This window comes from Xiphophorus maculatus, chromosome 17 (assembly GCF_002775205.1).
Source record: "Xiphophorus maculatus strain JP 163 A chromosome 17, X_maculatus-5.0-male, whole genome shotgun sequence".
NCBI lineage: Eukaryota > Metazoa > Chordata > Actinopteri > Cyprinodontiformes > Poeciliidae > Xiphophorus > Xiphophorus maculatus.
In genome coordinates this window covers 18539402-18562086 of record NC_036459.1, presented here as the reverse complement: position 1 = coordinate 18562086, position 22685 = coordinate 18539402, and the positions used below count along the sequence as shown (strand labels likewise).

Sequence of the window (22685 nt, the reverse complement as noted above, 5' to 3'; positions counted from 1 at the left end):
TCTAGTATTTCCTAACATGGAAACACATAGCTGGTGATCTACCATTTAATCCAACCGGTAACCAGTTCAAGAGGTCACTCATACATCTTCTACTGCTATCTTTGACAGCTTTTATTTAGTTTTCATTGCTCCGTTGAGCAAATAGCTTTATTTTAGCAATTTTAGACTTCCCTACATATAAGAAGCACATGTGCAGTTCTTTTCACTGCCTTAGTTTAATTCTTGTAGATTCTTACATTTGGGTATTATATATTGGTTACTGTTAACTTACATGTGTTTGTCTGATTGCATTTGAACGCTCTGAGGTCCATTTGCGTGATTATTATGGTTGTATTATTTTAACATTTCCAGGCATGAATGGGTTTTATCTTCCATATGACCAGTTTTCAAGGCTCAGCTGTCATTTTCCAGACACGTTGTGTCTGTGAAGTCACTGACAGTAAACTTCACTTCCCCAGATCCTTCTTACACTTTAAAGCCATGGAGGCCAAAGTTGCACTCTGGTTCTGGTCCTCTTATGTCCATCTGAGAGTTGGAGCCAGAGAATTGTGAGTGACTGATGTACAATCTGATGCCTGCAATCTTTTTAGAATTGACTGAAACCTATTAGGCAGTGGAGCAGCTAGCAGGCGTCTGTTTTAACTCCATTCCTCTTCTGGCGATTAGAATAAAAAAGAAATGCTCAGACTTGTTCTCCTTTAATGTGCATAATGTAAAAATAATTTCTCTATAGTTGTTGGGTTGTACTATCTTTTACAACCTCCAAAACCATTAAAGTTTGAGATGACCAGTGGGTCAATGTTTTATAATTTTTGATTTCGTTTTTCTTTTTATAGAGCAAAAAAAAAGTGCTGATAGTTTTTAATAGACATCACATGTTGACATAATGTTTATAATTTATTTCACATTATATCTAAAATTTATATTTAAAATATTGAAGTTTGTGACGTTTCAACCACAGATACTAATGTATTTTGTCTGAATTTTGTTTAACCAACAACAAGTAATGCATAATTGGGAAGCAAAAAGGAAAAGATGAATGTTCAACAAAAAACCCCTGAAATGTGTCACTTCCATCTGCATTCAGCTCAATTAAATTAAAAAAAGAAACAAAAATGACAGAAACAAACACTGCACATCTCCTGAACACATCGTTCCCACAGTGGAAGATGGTGATGGCAGCATTGAGCTGTGGGATCTTTTTATTCTTCAGGAGGGACAGGACAGCTGGTCGTTGCCGATGGAAACGTGGACAGAGCTAAATACAGGAAAATCCTTGGGGACAAAAAGCTGTGAAAAAAATCAATCACCCTAAATGTACAGCCACACCTACAAGGGAATGGTTAGAATGGCCTAGTCAAAGTTCAGATCACACTTTTTAGATTTTTGTTCAGACATTTAAAAACCGTATATTATTTTTCATCCACTTCACAGTTATGCACCACTTTGTGTTAATACATTAAAGTTTGTGGGAAATGTACACAATTAAAAGAAAACAAATCTAAACAACCTCCCGACCCCACGAGGGACAAAGGTGTAAGAAAATGGATGGATGGCAAATCTAAACATTACAGCGGATTTAAATTCCAAAGATGCATGAAACTCGATCGAAATAAAAGCTTAGACAAACAAAAACAATAACTGAACACATTCAGAACATGAAGTCACAACATAAGTTCATGAACATAGTTTGGGTAACATGAACTGCTTTCTCTTTCAGACGTGGATGAATGTACAAATGACTACAATGGGGGCTGTGTCCATGAATGCATCAACATACCTGGGAACTACAGGTGCACCTGCTACGATGGATTCATGCTGGCCCACGATGGACACAACTGTTTAGGTATGAATGGCTTTTGTTGGAACTTCTGGCCTTTTGCTTGGCTTAATGGCTTAACGCTGCCAGGATGAACTTCTTCATGAAAATGTTGTTTCGCTTCCCATGCTGACATACCAGCAACTATTCCGCCTCATTGCGATGTCAGACGTTAATGTATACTAAGCTCCTCTGAGCTCTCACTATACACTGAAAAAATGAACTTAGGGGGTTATTACATTAACAAAAGAATATCATGTACTTTTAACTAAATAATTTCATGTTTCAAATGAAAACGTGATAAAATAATGTTGGATGAACAAGAAATTCAACAACTTAACGTTTATGAAATTTAATCATGTTGAGATAACATGATTCATTATAGTCAGTCTGATATTGTGCTGAAGACGACGACGCGGACGTCGCTGGTTCGACTCCCGGTCCCGGCGACCTTTGCTGCATGTCCTCTCCTCGCCCTCCTTCCTGTCTGCCTACTGTCGCAAAAAAATACGAGCCACTAGCGCTGCAAAAACTCTTTGGAGAAAAAAATTGAAAAAAAAAAGAAGATGGTTTCAACTAATGCAAATTTCTAAATTTGCATTAATCTTAATCAAGTAAAGTAAATTATTTGGTCCAAAACCTTGCAAATTAGTTGGGCTGGCTCTTTTAAATTACATTGGGTCCAACTATAGTAAATGAGTTGAATCAACCTTAATAAATTAAATTGTGCCAACACATTTGCTTTAAATTGGAATAACCATAATATATTAAGTTGAGCCAACATGTTTGATTTAGAATCACCCATAGAATAACCATAGTAACAAGTTGAGCCAACACAATTGCTTTACATCGGAATAACCTTAATAAATTAAGTTGACCTAACACATTTGCTTTAAATAGGAGTAACACAATTACATGGTGCTGAAATAAAGCAAAATAATCAGGTGGAAATCCTTTCCATAATTTTTTTATGTTCATCCAAAGAGTTATTTTTTTCAGTGTAGCATATTAGTCAACTTTAGGTCTCGGCTTTGACTAGGACATTGCAATATCTTGATTCTCTTCTTTTTCAGACATTTTGTGGCGAGTTTGTTGTTACGTCTGATTATATTGTTCTGCCTCACTGGAGGGTTTTCTTTACAGTAATTGTGTCCATACTTTTTGCCATGAGGGCCAAAATTGTCATTGAAGGGTCTTTTATCAAATTAAAAACTCAAAAGATTAAGACAATGATTTAATGTTGTAAAGTAGTTTAATTTTTTGTAGAAAAAAATCTGTAAATTATTGTTGATCCAACATTTGAACAGCTGTCACTTAATACAGCTGCTCTATTAAATGACAAGCAAAATATTTTCCAAAGCTTTTTTGGAAAGCTTTTATTGTCCCCAGTTTTTCTCTTTCTTTTTTCCTCCTTCTTTTCTTGTTTGCATTTATGCAACAAAGGTTGGGCAGCACTCACTCGTTTTAGCAAAGTGTCATCAAAGTGTAGCTACTATTGATTGTAGCAATCTGCGCCACCCACTGGATGTACGGAGAAACAACGACATCTATCTATCTATCTATCTATCTATCTATCTATCTATCTATCTATCTATCTATCTATCTATCTATCTATCTATCTATCTATCTATCTATCTATCTATCTATCTATCTATCTATCTATCTATCTATCTATCTATCTATCTATCTATCTATCTATCTATCTATCTATCTATCTATCTATCTATCTATCTATCTATCTATCTATCTATCCTGTCTGTCTCGAACTGATCTTCTGTTTTATGTTTTTTTTTACTTTTTCTTAAAGTCTGTCTGCCGTATCCCCTGGTTTCCAGCAAACATCTGGAGCCTTCACAGAACAGCTAGGTTAAGATTTCATTGCAATTCATTTGCTGATTAATTGCCTTCTGGTGACAGTTGATCAAACATCTATCTATCTATCTATTGATCGATAGATGTTGTCTTTGGTTGGGTGAACAAAATGATGTTTAGTGTACTACAGAGCAGAAAGCTGACATTGTTTCTCCCTACATCCAGTGGGTGGCACAGGTTGCTACAACCGATAGTAGCCTCACAGGCACACCCGCTAGAAGCAAACAAACGCATCCAGTACAACACTTTCATTCTATTGGCTGAGAGGTTGCCAGGCGACTGTGCGAAGCGTCGGTTCTGAAAGCAAGCAGAGAATGTTTCATAAGCAAGCAGAGAGTCCGAACTAAAGGGCCCAACATACTCAGGCGCACTTCAGTCCGTGCGGACTCGAAGCGGACATCGGCCGGACATGTCTGTGTGACGATAATTTTTTATGACAGTGTACGCGTACTTGTTGTTGCACATTAAACAGTGTTCACATAAAACTGGTTTTCATTTGTGAGCACAAGAAGTTTTGAGTAAGATTACAAGTTTTGAGAAGAAAGGTAAGAAGTGCTGCCTCCAAAGTAAAAATGTAAGCAAAAGTATAAAAAGTTTTGAGAACAAAACTTTTTTTGTATGAAATCCTGCTTTCAGACTGAAAATGTGTGCTCTTGGATTGTGGCAAATAAATTCCTCCGTATAGCTTTGGTTGGTTGCTGGTTTGGAAGGTGCAGAAGAAGAGAACATTGGAGGGCAGACAGGTTGGTTTTTTTGGAGTGTTGATGAAGAGCAACGTTTAACCTGCTGGGTGTGGGAGGATGTTATGGAGTAGAAGCTGTAACTTGAATAAACCAGGAAGCATAAAGCAACTGACTGAAGGCTAGCTATCTGAGGAGCTAGCATTAGCTTGTTTTCCTGGTGTTTTGCTATATGTTTCCTGAAAATTTTGGGATTTGTTCAAGACAGTTTAGGAGTATGTATTTTGTATGTATTGTCATGATACGTAGAAAAACCTGTAATTTAAAAAAATACGTGATGTAATTTCTTCTGTATATACTTTATACAGTGTAGTTAGCACATTAAACCCCACACAAGACAACCATTCTAAACAAAAGCCGTATACCTAAGCAGTGTATTGCTGAAAGTTGGCTTCTTTATTTCATTCTGTTAGTCATCTGACTGTTGTCTTTCACTGTATATGTTGTGTTTAAGTTCAGGATTGTGGATTAAGCAGAAGGTATTCGGGTTGCTAATTCCAACAGTCACTGGTATTTACTGTCTGGCGAGAGGAAACCAGCTGTGTCTGTCCCTAACCTCAAGACTGACTTTACTAGATGTTGACTGGATGCAGCCTTAATGAGCTGCTGCTGATTAAATCAGAGTTCAAACGAGGCAGTAAAGTGTGAAATCACAGGCAGAATATCTGTGATCACAGAGGCAGTAGTGCTCAGACCTCCCGTCCTGTTTTTAATTCCTGAGGTTTCTCGTTTCACAAACTGACATTACAAATTCAGCCAAACTTTTTTTTATTAAAACTTGTAGTAAAGTTTTCAGTTTTAAGCTGTGCCTCAAACACAAAAATATTTTCTTCTGTGTTATCCTTGTTTCTACTTGTCCTGTACTGGCAGCTCAGGCAAACAGGAAGTTGGGTCTGGTTGCCCTACTGTATCAAGGCAGATTTACACTACAACCGTTGTATCATGACATTGAATGGGACGTATTCTCATAGTAATTACAAATTGTAATGTTCATATCCTGCCTAATGAGAGACAAAGTATTTCCTTACAAACTATTTTAAAAGTTATAGAAGTTTTTTTTCATGTTTTTGTGACCAGTTCATTTCTTACTTCCAAATAAAAGCTTCAGTCATAAATCCAAACATTCAGTTGAAATTATTTTTTCCATAAAATCCAACATTAAATAAGGCAGAATTGTTCAGTTTTTATTTTTATTTTTGAAATTACAGTGTGATTTTTTTTTTTAGATTTTTTTTTCATGTCTATTACATTTGCAAGAACCGGAGGCATCGGGTACAGTTGTTTTACTGCAGGTATGGTTGTTGCATTTAAAAAAAATTTATCTGGCACCACAGGAAATGAACATTATGTAGAAATATCAACTCAAAATCTCAAAACATCATCCAGGAAAATATAACTTGAACACAAATGGATGAAACAACTACAATACAGCACAATCATTTTTAATCACTCTCAACTGTATTATTCACCAGGAGATATACTTTTAAACACCACGACATGCAGTCATGTTCTTCCATTTCCTTTCACATACTTGTTAATTCTTGCTTCCGCTGACAAAAATGTGCTTCGTTATTATAATATGAGTCGTCATAACAGTGTTTTCCAGCTTTGCTGAGTTCAAAGGCGATGGAAAGTAAAATTATACGCCTTCCTTTACCAGAGCCAGACTTGTCAGATTGCTTCCTCACAAATTAATCTTATCCGAAAAATGAAGTCAGTCCCTGACGAGGTCAGCGTTGGGTTCAGGTTTATGAGTCGTGAAACTCAGCAGAACTGATGCAGATCAGCCGCCGCTTTCCGCTTTTGTCACTTTAGGTCCTCAATGTGCTACAGTTTAATTTGAAAACTATTTTCCCAGCTTGCTTGTCAGAGTTCAGACTCCTTTCATTTCACATTCTGCTCACATCCTCCGGGCCTGCTTGCAAAAACACTATAAAGGCGCTGCGGCTTTTAATGGACCTGGAGCTATGATATTGAGAAACCTCACGGCCTTGTAGTTTAAATGACAAACCCGACGTTGGAAAAACTGCGGACATCGGTTTTGTGTGAGCATGCAGGAAGCTGCTCCATCATCTCAGCAGATGCACAGTGTCAGTAACTGAGAACATTCACTGATTTAAGGTCGGCTATTTGTCCTCTAATTAAAAATCCGTCCTGTTTGGTTTCTTCGCTTCCTTTTGATTTCGACTCTGTTTATTTGGGTTCGCCGTGGACACAGCTGGACCCAATGTGCCGCCGGTTGCGTGACTTATTTGAATGTCTGCTGCACTTGTGCAAGTTTATTTTCCTTTCCTCCAACGTGTCTTTTCCATTTCAAACCTTGGATCTCAGATTTGGATCCAAGGGGGGCAGTTGTGGAGAACTGTGTGCAGATTTTGGCACGGTGCAGACAGGAGGTGTGGGACTACAGACACCATGAAAGAAAATAAGGACATTTATGAAATCAAAGCCATCTGCCTTATTACCAATGAAGTATTTTTGAACAATTTCTTTTTCCACAGTTAGGATTAATAAGGTATTTTGAGCCGAGTGTTTTTCACAATGTATTTTTTTAATCTAGGCTGATATTTTGTTCCAACAGAAGTAAACCTGCCAGTGTTCTGACAATGTGTCACCTAAATCATGGACATTGGCATCACGGATTAACAAACATTGCATTTTAGGTAACAGTGCAACGTTACACATATTCCTACCAAACATATCCAGTACAGTCCTCTCTGCTTGTCCTACTCATGTACCAATCAAATAGTTTTATACCTGAACACATGGAGGATGTTTATGAAGTACGACAATCTGTATTGCACCTTCAAAAGGAGCACTGTTATGCATTTTTTAGGCACATTTTACCGCACAATCATGTTACCTTTAGTTGTTATGAAAATGCTATATGTATCAAACATGACTTAAAAGAAATTTGACTTTGCATTTTAAGACATAATTGGCCTCTGTCTCTTTAAAAATTCCTGCTCTTTCAGAAACTCCACCTTCAAGAAGTCATCACATCATGGCTCCTCTATTAACCCTTTAATGTTTTTACCAGCATTGCAGTGAGAAGTAGCTTCTTTAATGAGCTCAGCAGATGTGCGGTTCTACCAGGTGTTTGCTAATTACTGCTGGCTAGTCTGAAGGAGCTGAGTGGGGAGGGGCTGCTCTGTGAGCCTGGATACTGGAGCTCCAAGGAGGAGATGAGAGAGCTGACCTGCTGTCTAAACTGAGTGAACGGAGGAGAAAACCTTTAATAGTGTCACTCTCTCAGAGTGACACTACAGCTTTCCTCTGTGGAGAGAGGAGAACCTTCCAGAAGGACGACCATCTCTGCAGCGATCCACCAATCAGGCCTGGAGACGGACAAAAGGCACCTGAAGGACCTCAGACCAGCAGACACAAGATGAGACGAAGACTGAGCTCAGGTGTGAATGACAGGAGTTGGGTTTGGAAGAAACCAGGAAAAATTCTCTACAGCGGATCATGGTGGTGGCAGCATCATACCATGGGGATGTTTTGCAGCAGCAGGAACTGACTGACTAGTCAGGACAGAGAGAAAGACGAATGCAGTGATGAACAGAGTAGATGAAAACCTGCTGCAGAGCATCCTGACCTCAGACTGAGGTCAAGGTTCATTACTTCAGCAGGACAACGACCCAGAGGAGAGGCTTCACAACCTCTCTGTGAACGTCCTGGAGGAACAAACTAGAGACCAGACTGGAATCTGATTGGACATCTCCAGAGAGATCTGAAAATGTCTGACAGACGTCTCCATCCAGCCTGCTGGAGCTGGAGAAGAGCCGGAGAGAAGAACTTGAGAACGACTGGAGGCGGTAAAAGCTGCCAAAGGTGGATCAACGAAGCATTAAGCAAAAGGCTGTGACTACTTCTGTAAATGTGATTTTCTTTGTTTTCTATTTTTAGTGAGTTTGTGAAACTCTCAAAGGCTTTTTGTTTTTTTGTGTTTTTTTTTTTTTTTTTTTTTACCATTTTACCCTAGTGGAGTACTTGTGTCTATAATTTGGAAAGAGATTAATTTGGATCAAGACAAGAGCAAGAAAATGTGGAAAAAGTGAAACATTGTAAATGCTTCCCGGATGCACTGTATGTGAAGCACATCCTCACTGTGTTTAGATGGAGCTTCACCTCATTTGAGCCCAACGGGAAAAGAGGGGGGTGGTGGCTGAAACTGAAAAAAAACCCCACCTCTGGTTATGTTTGTGTAGCAACTGGAATGGCATTTCTTTCCTCTTAACTTTCTCCTCGAGCGGCCCAAAGATTAAAGTCATCAGTCATATTAATGGCATCCATTACGGCTCAGGATTGACCTAAAATAGTGTTAGGAAGTGCTGTGAAAACAAAGCAGAAGTTCACCAAGGACACAATTTATGCTCACAATGTAGAACCTGTGCTGCTATATTTACACACGGAGCTGGAGCTTTATGGGCCTGCAACAGAAGAACTCAGTGAAGTCATCGTTGAGGTCCGTTAGACCGTCACAGAACATTCTGAATATCCAACATCATTCATTCAGGGGAAGCTGCGAAGAGCAGCTGAGCTTTATGGCGCTCTGCTTTTATTATTATTAATTGATTCCATGACCTGTTTTCTCTCATCTCTGTCCACTTACAACTGAATTTGTTTAAAACTGTTGTGTACATTTTAAAAAGTCATCCTACTCAGTTACACATTCCTTTCTATTTGTTAGAACTGAACAGTACTTTTATGTGATATTTTACAGCATTTTATAATTATTATTGTTAATTATGTTTATTTATATATAATTTAAACATTTATTGATCTTTTGTGTGAGCCTGTAGCTGCCTCAATTTCCCCTGTGTGAGACAGTAAATTCTATTCTATTCTATTCTATTCTATTCTATTCTATTCTATTCTATTCTATTCTATTCTATTCTATTCTATTCTACCACAAAACTTAACCCAGTAAGCCAAGTCTGTTAGGAAGAGATAATATTCTAATAAATGACATACAGTATTTCTCAAAATATTCATGTGGCTAAAAAATAACCTGAACTACAACATGAATACAAGAAAAACTCAGTAATACTGTCTAAGTGCTTTCATTCAATACAAAAAAGGAACGATTGTTGAACTGGTGTTGAAATTTTCTACTTGGAATTCCGAAATGTCCAGGTTTCTTTTCAGAAAGTAACAAGATTAATCTCAAAATTTCAGTTTCTTTTTCTTTTGGCAGAAATTCACTCCTTTTATTTTCCTACTTACAATGGCCCTAACAGGCTGCTGTAGTTTTTTTTTTTAAAGGAGCGATGGACACACATTTGGCCGATAGGTTCTGGTGTAGCAACTTTGAAAGCTTAGTGTAGCTTTCATCCAGTGCCGGGTCCAGTTACGACCTCTTGCCATCTGCCTTTTCTTCCTCCTCTCTGGTTTTGTGTCCTGCCTGAGGCTGGCGGCCCGACTCAGCACTTCAGACTAAACACAGCGCACAGTCACCCCGTCAGGCCCAGGTTTACACACACGCCCACGTACAGAAGCTGTCACGTCTGATTACTGTACAAGACAGTAGGCCACTTCACTGAAAACTTTATAAGCCTTTCAGCAGCACAGTGCAGGATAAACTGCTTCCCTGCAGTTCAGAGCGACGCCTGCTAACACTTAGCGCCAGGCGTTTCATCCAGTCACAGAATCCACCTGTTAGTGTGATAGGACAGCATGGCTGTTCCTCCTGGGTCCCTGTAACATTCCTGACTCTGGTGTCAACATCACTGAGCACACAAACTCTGACTCATATGCTGTTATTAATGCAGCTCAGTAAGTGATGAGCGTTTGTTCCACTGCTGCCTCTCATCCCTTGCTTCCCTGCTGTCTCTGTGTGTGTGTGTCCAGATGTGGACGAGTGTCTGGACAACAACGGAGGATGCCAGCAGGTGTGTGTGAACACAATGGGAAGCTACGAGTGTCAGTGTAAAGACGGCTTCTTCCTGAGCGACAACCAGCACACCTGCATCCACCGCTCTGATGGTAAGACTGGGACAGAGAGACCAGAGAGATCACACGGGGTTACAAGAAATCTTTTTTGGAAGTTGTCTGTTTTTTAAAAAATATCTGGATTAGGACTATTTTCCACCACTGAATCCTAAAAGTGACATCCATTTTTCTCAATCGGGTTTTTATTTTAACTTGATTTAGAGAAATCTGATCTTCTGACTTAATCGATGACATTTTTGTGACATTAATAGTTCATTTCCGTTCATATTTCTCATCCAAAAAGGTTTTAGAAGAAAAAAAAAGTTTTCTAACAAAGTGTTCTAATTAAATGTTGCAAGCTTAGATTTCTGTAATTTGGGTAATAGACACCATTAAGGGTAAGTACATGTGAATTGAACATTATGTCTTCGTTTCTTTTCTGTCCTGTTGGAATCTCTCCTCCTGCTCATCACTTATTGATCGGATTCTCCAGATGTGAAAACAAGTCATGAATTTTGACACTCATGTTGCTCCATAGTTCAGAAAGTTGACTTGATTGAGCAAAACCAATGGGATTTTTGGACTTAGCCCATCAAATCCAGAGAGAATTGGCGACTGCTTTCCACTTGATATGTGAAATATGAATGAACTTTCTGACAGCAAAAACTGTCTAGAAATTGCTTTAGAACTCTTTCCAGATTGATGGGCAGCAAAAGTTGCGAGATCAGTTTTTTATGCACTTAATTCATGTAACAGTCACACCTGGAAAAAAAAGTCGTCTGCCCAGAACTGCTCAAGTGACAGTTTTAGCTTCACCTGATTCAAATTCTGGAAAGAAAAATTGTAATCTGTAAAGAAGTCACAGACTCTGTCTCCACCTTTGGGCTGCGTTCACGCTGCAGCCTGCAGTGACACAAATCTGATTGTTTTGGGTTTATGTATCTAATCTTTTCATGACAGTCTGAACAACACAGATCAGATTTTTAGAAAAGCAAAGCAGGCCACTCAGGCTACGTTCACTCTGCAGGTCTTAATGCTCAGCTCAGAATTTTTGTGAAATTTGATTTCGATCATTCACATTTTCCAAATATATGTGACTTGCATGAGATCTGCTGTCTGAACTGCAGACAACCCAACAGTGTCCTGCATGCACAGCAGAGGAAGCAATGATGTCACACATAGTGAGCGTGCTCAGAGTTTGTGGAAGTAAATGTGGACGCTAACGGTGGAGCGTTTCTTGTGACGTTAAAGTAGCTGTCCAACCAGAGCCAGCACATTCACAGCTTAATGCTCATCATCGGGCGCCATGGTCGTGGTTTTTCTTCTAATTTCCGTGTATCAGGAAATGTGAACAACCATACACACAAAAAAAAGAAAATCTGATTTCACAAAATATCTGAATTGAGCATTAAAGGCTGTGCAGTGTGATCGTCGCCTCAGTGATCAACAAGAAAGGAGCACAGGTTCTGTTTGTCTTCCTCCTGCTGGATTTCAACTATTTTATGAGGAGAGATTTCCATCCCAGACCAGGTCCATGTAGTTTACCATGATGTAACTGCCATGGGGTCAGTTAATTAGCAGGACTTTATCCATGGAACAATAAAATGACTTGATTAAACAATTACATGGGGTAACGGAAATTTCAATTACACGTCATTGGACTTTTTTTATTTTCTTTTAAAACCATGCAGTTTCCTCATTAGGACAAAATTAGAAAACAAATCTAAAATAAAATAAATAATATTAAATAAAAGTATGCCACGTTGAATTTTGGAAGGTCATGGCAACAGGAAGAAAACTGGTTTTATACCACTAAGTTTTACATCTTAGCATCGTCTCACTTAGATCTTCTCAGCAGCAGCAGTGAGGAAGCTCTGAGGTCCGTTTTCCTTTTATCCGCTCACACTTCTCTGCTGCCTGAACAATAGACACATGCATGCAGCTGTGAATGGGTACAGTGTGCTGGAGGACATCAAAGACGTGAAGCGATGACAGTCGTTTGTCACTCCTTAATGAGTGCAGGCAGGAGGAATGGGGTTGTGGGCAGAGATGGAGGGTGAAGACAGAGAGGTCGAGTGAAGGAGGAGGCTGTGACCTCTGCTTTTGTCCGCTCCCTCTTCGCTCGGAGCGCTCGCCGGCTGTGGTCAGCGCGGAGGCATGTCAGGAGGCTCTCAGGACGTTAGAAGGTCCTTTGTGGAGGAGCGAAGCGAAATAGGTGCACAAACAGATAAATGTTTGCTCACTGGGAACTCCGCCGGCCAGGGAGCTCCTGCCGTCGTTTCCTGTCACTCCAAACTCATTTTAAAGCTTTAGGTTTGCATCAGGGGAACCCTGCCTCTGTTGTTTCTTAGTTTTCACAGTGATTGACCAGATGTAGATGGACTCTTCAATCCCATTTCTTTGGAAAAATAATTTGAAAATGATTATGACACATTTTGACGGAAGCTGTTCTATATCCATGTTCTAACTGTAAACATGTGTGTAACCTGGGATGCTCACAGTAAACAAGCAGTAAAAATCTCTAGGTGTGAGTGTGTAAGGCCTCATTCTGGCTGGCTATCCTGAGCCTTTCACCTTCACCACACACACACCTCCCTCAACCCCCTCATACACACTCTGTCCCGCTTCCACAATCAGACGCTTGTCCGCTGTTCCCCTCCAGGCCAGGAATAGCCGTAGAATCGCAGTGTTCCACAGGAATCTTTTTGCTCGCTCTCGTTCCGTCTTAAACATCACAGTCCCAGTGACACTCCTGACCTCAGCAGGATGTGTTTGAAAACCACACCTGTTCACTGTGTAGCTTCTCTCACTGCAACCTCTCTACCAGCATGGACAGACCAAAGAGCCGTCGGAAGACATCAGAGCATGAGTTGATGCAGACGGATGAAGGGTTCGTCCTCCTTTGGCCCGGGACAGAGGAGGACATCCTCTTGGTCTCTTGCCTCAGCTTTTGCTTTTTGAAAGTTATTTTACAAACCCAAATTTAAAAGTTACTTTTCTACTCTCTACCCTCGCAACCAGATTACTTAAACTTTAAGGGCTATGGAATTTTTCCTTCGCATGAGTTTTCTTTATTATCTTTAATAACTGAATCCTAGATTCAGTTATTACAGATACAAACTTGAGGTCAGGCCTGAAATCTTGGTGTAGTGATGAACTCTGACCTGAACATTCAGAGTCACATAAAGATGGTTACAAAGTCAGCCTTCTGTCACCTGAAGATCATTTCCAGGATTAGAGGACAAATGTCTCAACGAGATCTAGAGAAACTCATCCAGGCGTTTATCTCTAGTCACATTGATTACTGCAACAGAGTCTTGCAGGTCTGTCTAAAAAAAACAATCCTCCAGCTGCAGCTGATCCAGAACGCTGCTGCTGGTGTCAGTTCTAAAGTCTTTACACTGTCTCTCTGTCGCTCAGAGAATAGGCCTTAAAATACTGTTGTTAGTTTATTAAAAAACTGAACTGCTTAGCACCAAAATACATTAAATACCTATTATGTTGTATCAGCTGTCCAGATCTCTCAGGTCTTCTGGTCAGTGACCAGAACCAGAACCAAACATGGAGAAGCAGCATTCAGCTTCTATGCACCACAAAGCTGGAACAAACTTCTAGAAAACTGCAAAGATGTTTAAACAGTGAAATTGGGTTTGGAATAGCAGGTGTTACTCTGTATTAAATGTTACTTTTGTATGTCCTTCATTTAAAAAAGTAAATCTTTCTGCTTATGAAACTTCCCTTCTTCCTGATTACCCACTTCACATTGCTGCATAAAGCAACAGCAATTATAACATGGTCATTAGAGATGTTATTAATACATCTGGCAGAGTGAGGAATTGTAAAGTCCTGTAAAAAATGAAATCAGCATCTCCATAAAGCTCGTCAGCAGAGGAAAGCATGAAGTGCTCTAAATGTTTCTGGTAGATTTGAACCATGGCACCCAAACCATCTCTGACTGTGGAAATGTCTCTTTGGGCTTAAAGCAACATGGATTGTGCTCCTCCTGACACTCCAAATGAAATGAAAACCTTACTTTCATCTGAGAAAAACACTTTCCACCATTGAGTAATCGCCCAATCCTTTATCTCCTTAGTCCAGGTAAGACTAGAGTTAATCTACGTTCTCTCTTTAATCAAAGGCAACTCTTAGCACAACTGCTGAGCTCAGTTTCAGCAGCTTTGCAGTTTTCTGCAAACCAAGTGCTGATACGAGACGCGCTCCACCCAAGGCTGCTTCATCCCAGTGTCAGGTTTCAGTCCATGTCCTGTTAGTCCTTGTAAATCTCCCCCAAATTCTTGCATTTGCTCAGCTTCTTTCTTCCACTCAACTTTCCATTCACATCCTTAAACAACCAGCTTCTCGTGGACAGTGCCAATGATATCTGTCAAGACGTTTGTCTTCTCTGTGACTGTTTTACCATAACATACAGTTTAAAAAAAAATGTTTTTATCGTAATGACAAGTATTATTCAGTAATATGCACATTTTCTGAGAGTATATCTTAGAAATAATCACTTTAAATAACAGAAATAAATGCTTGAAATACATCACTCTTGGTGTAAAGGATCTACGTGACATTCCTGTTTTAATCTGAATTCTTGAATTCTAAATAATGAAAAAAAATCTAATTTATTGAGAAGTTATGTTTACCAATTGGTTTATAGCAAACTGTATTTATATGCATGATATAGCAGTTGTTTTACCACACTGAGATGCTTTATATGTTCGTACAGCAGCTAGCGCTCCCTGTATGAACGCTTGGAGGAGGAGCTAAAGCTGAGATTGCAATAATAAACTCTCCTGTTTGTGGATGTTTCCCCCGATATAATGATGTGTGAGCCATTAATTCTGTGGTAACATGTTGCTAAATGGTAAAACAAACCGAAGGAAGCAGTCTTGTTGAAAATGACCTCCTCTACTTGCCAAACAATATGCATATTCAGAGTGCCATGTTCTGAGTGAGAGGAAGCCAAAGAGAGAGAAGGGGATTGTGGAAACAGGGCATGGGGGAGGTGTGAGCGCTCGGGCAGAAAAACAGAAAAAATAAACACAGAGACAAACATGGTGGACTTGACAAAAGTTGTTTATTTGGAGCTGTGGAAGGAGAGGAGGCAGGCAGAGGCTGAGGCCGCCGCGCTCAAACACAAACAGACGCGCGCAGAAAGTCACGGCGGCGCAGACATTTACTGGACAACACGCAGATTCACACACTCACGCACACGCCCACATGCGCAGTGTTCTTCATGATGAAGGAATTCTCACTTTAAACAAACCGAAGCAGGAAACTGGAGGTACAGAGAGCTTTACAATGACAGGCCTGGGACACGTGGGAAGCCTAAGTGCAGGGAGCTCTGTCTGCCTGGCTGTCAACTGCTACTACAACATCAGACTCCTTCCATTTTAAAAACAACTTACCTGTCACACATCCACATGTTGACGATGCAAAATACATCTTAAAATCTAGATTCTGCACTACAGGTAGAAGCCTCTCATTGGCTGGAGCAGAATATCTTCTTGATGACTTTATCAAAGTAAAGACCTCATATGGAAGTTATGAAAATAAGTTTATTGCCTGTATCTTTGACAATACAAAGAGAAACTGGTGTGAATTTGGATTTTTTTTTGACAGGAATGGTACTCAAATATAGATCGTTTTATGGGTCTCTTCAGTTAAATCAGATCTTTCCTAAGCTTGTGTAGGCCAGTGGTGTCCAAAGTCAATCCTCAGGGCTGGATCCTGAATGTCTTGGTTGAATCATCAGCTGGCCTCTGCAGAACAGAACATATCCAGCAGGAGGAGATAGTTGAACCATTTGACTCAGCAGTTGGAGCAGAGATGCATCTAAGGTTGTTTTCACATCTGCTCTGTTTGGTTTGCTTTAACTGTACATTAGTTTGTTTGTCTAGAAAGCCTGGTTCATTTGGAGAGGTGTGAATGCGAAACTCTGATGCGGAACAAAAAACCAACTCTGGTCTGCCTAAATACCTCGTCTCAGTTTGATTAAAGTGAATGTACAGTATATGTAAATACTAAGCAGGGCATTCTGGGTAAATATAACCAAAACAAACATGGGAGTCTAGCGCTAGTGGGAGAAGTGGAATGAAAATTTTTCCAAAGACAAAAGAAATATCCTACAACTGCTAAAACATGACAGCATTTTGGTTTACATTTTGTGAAGAAGGAAGTTGTGTTCGGTGTCTTCTTCAGTTGCTTTTGTTGTTTCCTTCAGTTGTTTTTGGTGCAGCGCCCCCACAGGTGAGGAGATGAACAGGTGTTTTTTAAAAGGGGTTGGCTCGTTTGACTCAGTTCATTATGAAAGAGAACCACACCAACTGAAAATGTAACACATGTTGCAGGTCCGCAACTAAACCGAGTTCACTGGACTGTCTGGTGTGAAAACATTCTAAACGTGGCAGGACACCGATCCTCGAGGACCGGATCTGGACACGCATGGACTAGGCCATCCTATCAGCTTTGTTTCTCTATCTGTGACATCAATCGATAATGTTCTTTGTGTTTGGGATCAAAAATCCATCCTTATGTCTCTGAGCGGTCCTTGGCTCCTGAACACTTCCTCTTCTTCTAAGTCTTCTGCCTAGACTCTTACGAGGAACACCTGTTTGTTCTTGGTTTATGGTGAAACTATGTTTATTTCACTTCACGCTGAGTGTGGCCCCGGCGGTATTCACTGGAACATTCAGCACTTTGGTAATAAACCAACATCAGGGTCTTGAACAAGCTCTTTAGCCCATCTTGAGATGCTTATTGAGTAATGACTTGGTAATTAGAACTTCTAATAAAAGAGAAACTAACGTACAACTGAGAAATATCTTTGTTTGCCTGTCTTAGGCAGATACTGTCTGTTATTCAAATAGGAGCAAAAAGATAGAATTTACTTTTGCTTTTCTTCCTAACTGATATATTATTAGATCCGAGTTTCTCTGTAGTTTATGCTGATGTGAAATATCAGGGCGCAGACACCATCTGGTGTTTAGCTGGGACTTGGTCTCACTCCCAGGAGATATTAGGAATCGGCTTGTATGATTTGAAGCTCACAAAGAAAAGTCCACCAGTTCCGCTCAAGTTTAAAACCTTAACCTCTGGCAAACGCCACCAAGCACCGGGGGGTTTTACAAACAAAAGGTTTCTCATATCGCTGGTATTAAAAGCCTTAAATCTGGTTGTAAAAAATGCTTAAAATCAAGAAGGTCGTGTTTTTTTTTCTTTTCAATCACCTCAGAGCTGATCTCCCTCCAAATGCTCTTAAGACATATGATGGTCTAGCCAACGCTAAAGTCTAAATCTCTGGTCTTGTCAATTTGATGTGTGTGAGGTTAAGGCCAGATGCAGGAAGTGAAAGAAAGCAAAAGAATGAGTTAGAAAATGTGTGTGTGTGTGCATGGAGTCCCTATTTGACAAAGAGATTGGTGAGGGTTATTAGAAAGGCACAGTCCTTATTTAAAGAAGTTCAATGCACTCAGCTGAAGAAAAGCTCTCATTGAAATTCATGGCTTAGCACCTATAGCTCTGTGGTTTAAACAGACCAGTGAGAGAGACACACAGTCAGCGTCTGACAGATTTCAATTAAAATGGCATTTACAAGGCATGGAGAGAAAAGTGGAGAGAGGAGGAAGACGGGAGTTTAGAAGATTTTTCTTTCCCAGTTGGTTAACGTTTCTTCTTCCTCCACAATTTTCAATAACTGAAATTCCCCGATCGGAGTTTGGTTTCATTCATCCGGAAAGTCACTTTTATTGATGCCAGCTGCTCGACATTTACTAACCAATGGCAAAAATATAATAAACTGCAACTATCTGAGTCAGCCTCACAAAAAAGACATCATATTTTTTATACATGGGAAAGAAGGGTTTTAAAAAAAGAGACAGGTTCAACTTCTTCAACTAAATATTTGATCTTCACATCAGATCAATGGTTTTACCAGTTATTAAATACATGTTGGCTTGCCATAGAATCAGACTGTTACTTTAAACAATAACAGTTGGATTGAAATGCTGGTACTGCAGTAAACAAGAGTCACTGTGAAAATAACAGGCAGCCTTTTTCAAGTCTTAGTTTTATGTATCACAAATAATTCTTTTCGTCTGCGTGGCCCGTTTTGTAATCTCATTGCTTTTTTTGACCAGATGACGTCATCAGAGAGCTGAAGGCCAAGAAATATATCCACTCTCTCTGCTAAGCAGGGCATTCTGGGTAAATAGAACCAAAACAAACATGGGAGTCTAGCGCTAGCGGGAATCTGATGATGAGGGACGGCGCTCAGACCAAGACCTCTGAAAGTCAACCATCACCTCCTTTGTTTTGTCTACACTGTCTCACCCTGCACTTGACTTCCTCCCTGCTCATTTCTTCATGGTTTCCATGAAGGTGTCCCACTGCTCTGGTGTCATCTGCCACTTCAATGACTGGATTTTCTGCATGTGTGGATACAAAGTTGCTTGTTAGCGATTTGAACATCAGTGGACCAAACACACAACCTTAAGGGACTCAGTGCTCAGTGTGACGGAGTTAAAAATGTTTTTTTATTGGTTTTTGTCTCTTGAAACAGTTGCCGACCTGAAATTACTGTAAAGGATTCTGGCTTTTTCTCTAGAGCTCACTGTGCACGGTTCCACTCAGTTGTAATGGTTTTCCACCAGTAGCAGCCAGGTGGCACCAGCCCGTTTTTAGAACCTACTTGTCGAGTCGGGCTGAAACTGTGATGTCAGAAGACCATCAGCCTCTGATTGGTTAGGGATGGAGTCACTGGTTGTGTCACATTACCGACTTCCTAACAAGAATCTGACCTGCCAGTTGTGAAAACTTCTCCAACAAGTAGATCCAATTTATATACCAAAATATATAGTCAGTTCAGCAGAATTATACAGTAGTCAGATTCAATGGTTTTTGTTGTATTTTTTTTTACATATATTCCAATTTGATCAGTATAAAACTTTTCAGCCAAGTTCAGTTTATTATGTCAATTGGTAAATATTTTTCCAAGAAACCCTAAACGGTTGTATCAAGTCACTGACTTTTTAAGAACAAACTAACCTACATTTGTTCTTGGATTTGTTATTCTGGCATAGGGAAGTTACAGTGGATCCCCAGTATTAGTTATTTCTTGAAATTACAGACCACAACTGCCCCACAAATAGCTGAGAATTATTACTACTACTACTTGAGACTCCCTCTAAAAATGTATAGCTTCCTATTTTAGTAGTTCAAACACCAGGAATACCTTAATATGCACAGTGGAAATAGCTTGGCACTACCACAGAAAATGATATCCATGGTCTTCCTTATCATCACCCTTGGGTATACAGCCAATCAGCAGGAAGGAAAACTAACAACGCTCCTAGATTGGTTGCTTTGCAAATGTCAGCCAATAGCATGCTAAATAACCTAGTGCTTTAGTATTTCAGCATCCCAAGTTGGATTTTCTTTGGAATATGTTGGATGTGCTCTGGGACACAAAAATAATCAGTCAATAGGTGAATTTCTACCAATTATTTGGAGTTACGCTCCACAGAGAAATCCCCAAATAAGCGAATCTGCGAATACTGAACCACGAACATGCGAAGGGTTCACTGTGCCAGATTCAGTCAATTACAGTCACTAACAATAAGGATATAGGTCATGGTTCCATCACACTAGAAGTCATTTCAGTACCTACAGTGTCACTAATTTGAGTCTTTGTGTATTAGGAAAAATCCACAATACATTCAAACGACTGCCTTTGTTTCAAAAAGCATTGCTGTTCATTAGTCACTGAAACCCAGTATTAAGGAACCTTTTCAACATCTCTGTATTTTGTAAAAGAACGGAAATGGCAATCACTACGTGATATATTTAACACTCTTCTGTGCCAGATGTTCAGAACATATTTTGTGTACGGTTCTATATCGTTCCACTCCACGCCTGTTCTGTTGACGGATGCCAGCGTAATTTTTGTCAGCTCACGTCAGATATCGCTGGGTTGGTTGGTGATATGTAAACGCTTGTCTTTGCTGGTTTATGAAGGAACCGTTAAGGGAAAAGAGGTTGTAGTTCCACCTCCTATAAGTGTTTTCCTCCTATAGCTTTACATAAGACAAATCCTGTTGACTTAATTTTGATTTTGAAAGAACAAGGCATGAGGTGAAAATCCTTTATCTAGTTCTACAGATTAGTTCTTTTTATGGGGATGCTTGTTTTTCCTTGCAGACTGGTTCTAATTTTTGTATTCATAAGTGGGTCTTATTATGTCCAATGCTCTTTTGAGACATTCTCTCTGTTTTTTGTAGCTCTTCTAAGTTGGGATATCATGTTATCACAGTAAATTCTTCAGCTTATGCCTCTTGACATGTCCCAATACTGATTTTGAAATGTGTTTTGGATCATTATTATGATCCAGTAAGGAGTTTTTACATGAAACGAAATGTTTTCTTCCAAACGTCAACAGTATTTAACAGACGTTTTTCTTGGCTGCCCAACAGAAGCACAAAATAGAAGCAATCCAACCCTGAGCTTAACAGTTGGCGAGGCACACGGCTGTTTTTCAAGACATTTTTGCACGCCACCGGCCAAAACCTTCTTTTTAACCTCATAAGTCTACAAAAGCAGTTTCCAAAAAAACCATTGGGCTGATCTAGACTTTCATTTGGAAATCTGTAATGTAGACAAGAGCAGACAAAGTTGATATACATGCCGTCGTAAAATTGAGCCTGATTATACGACCTCGCAAAGGTATTCCAACACCTTGAACTTCTATAAACCTGGTCAGGTTCCCACCATAGCTTTAATGCCTTTTGTTGGGATTTGATGTGTTGTAACTTTTCACACCAAAACGTCCCATTGATTCCCAGTTAGATTTAGTGTGGACTTTTGACTGGGCCGTTCTTACACTTTGATCCGAACTATTCCTTTTTGCCTCGAGTCTTTTGCAGCCTCTGACAGACATCACCTCTTGTACTCAGCTCAGTCCATCTCATCATCAGCTTTGGCTGAAGGAGTAGGAAGAGTTTTGCAAGATTTTGAATATTCCGGATGAAGCTGTAGCCATTTAATCAGAGAAAGCTACAGTGGATATCATGTCGTGTGTGAAATTAACAAATTTCTAAAAAAACATTCAAACGTTGTTTTTTGTTTGTTTTTTGGGGGCCGATGAGGCAATATTGTCTTTTCCTGATTTCTGTTTTTACAATCTTGCAGCCTTGAGTCAGTATGTGATATTTTTGCAGGTGTTCCACTCGTGAGGTTCTCATTCACCTCAAAAGTTCTCATCACATCTGCTCCACAGTTAAGCAAAGCTGTGAAATCTCTCCTCGTCCCCGGTGAGGCGATCGGGCCGTGAGGCTGGCGTTCCGCTTCGAATCATTCCTCACCAGCCGCAGAGGAACCGGGAGGAGGCTCTAAATTATTCTCCTCCATCTCCATCTCTCTCCATTTCTGTCAGTCCTCCTCTTCTACATTCCTGTCCTTCTCCGTCTTTGTCTTTCACCTCATTTCTCTTCCCTCCACCCCCACCCGCTCTCTCTGTCTCCTACTGCATGCTGCCAGCCAGAATTACTGGGCTTTGGGGTGGAACACTCCAAGAGTCAGGTTGTAATAACACGGCTGTGATATGCTTGGATTTCATCTCCAGTCTTTGCTCCTGAGAGAGTGAGAGGGATGCAAGTTGAGGTAGATAATGAGAGGAAGAAGTATTGAAAGAGAAAGACAGAAGATTGTAAAAGAGTCTGTGGAGAGACTGGGTGAGAGACAAATTCTGTCCTGTGGGCTCTTATTGGGCCATGAAGTCTCTGTTTTATCTGGACCTGTTGGGGCTCCCAGTGAGGAACTTCAGTCGTTATAAACTTGCTGACCTCCCAGTTTAAACAAAACTGCTCACTGGAACTGGAGGGAAGAAGCCTTTCCTTACAATTTCCCTGCTAACTGCCGGCAAAAATCATATAGTCTTACCCTGTATTGCCAAGAGTATTTTCTTTCCTGCCTTCATGCACATATAAACTTGAGTAAGGCTGTCATTTTGTCCTTTGCTACTGCGCTAGCTTCATCTCCTCCTGGAAGGCTTTCCAGAAGTTGATGATAATGGTTTCGAAAAGAACTAAACATTAAGATTTTTATGTTGTAAATTACAGGATGCATTCACACAAGCCTCATTTAGCCTCACAAGCTGCTTTAATCCAACTACAGTCTGTCTGACTAGAAAGTCCAGTTCGTTTGGGGAGGTGTGAACACCTAATCAAACTCTGACGCAGACCAAAAAAAAACAAACTCTGGTTTGCCTTCAAACTTTGATATCAGTTCGTTGGAAGTGAACACTGATACAGTTCGAATGC

The 22685-nt window shown here is 40.0% G+C and overlaps 1 protein-coding gene across 2 annotated transcripts in view; it reads left to right on the top strand.

Annotated features, from left to right (window-relative positions):
- LOC102236672 (signal peptide, CUB and EGF-like domain-containing protein 1) overlaps positions 1–22685 on the top strand; it is a 113239-nt gene that overhangs the window by 18034 nt on the left and 72520 nt on the right. For both annotated transcript variants that reach the window (XM_023350161.1, XM_023350160.1), the window contains exons 3-4: positions 1721–1846; positions 10285–10419. In XM_023350161.1, the coding sequence (XP_023205929.1) occupies positions 1721–1846; positions 10285–10419 (261 nt within the window). The remainder of the gene's footprint in view (positions 1–1720; positions 1847–10284; positions 10420–22685) is intronic.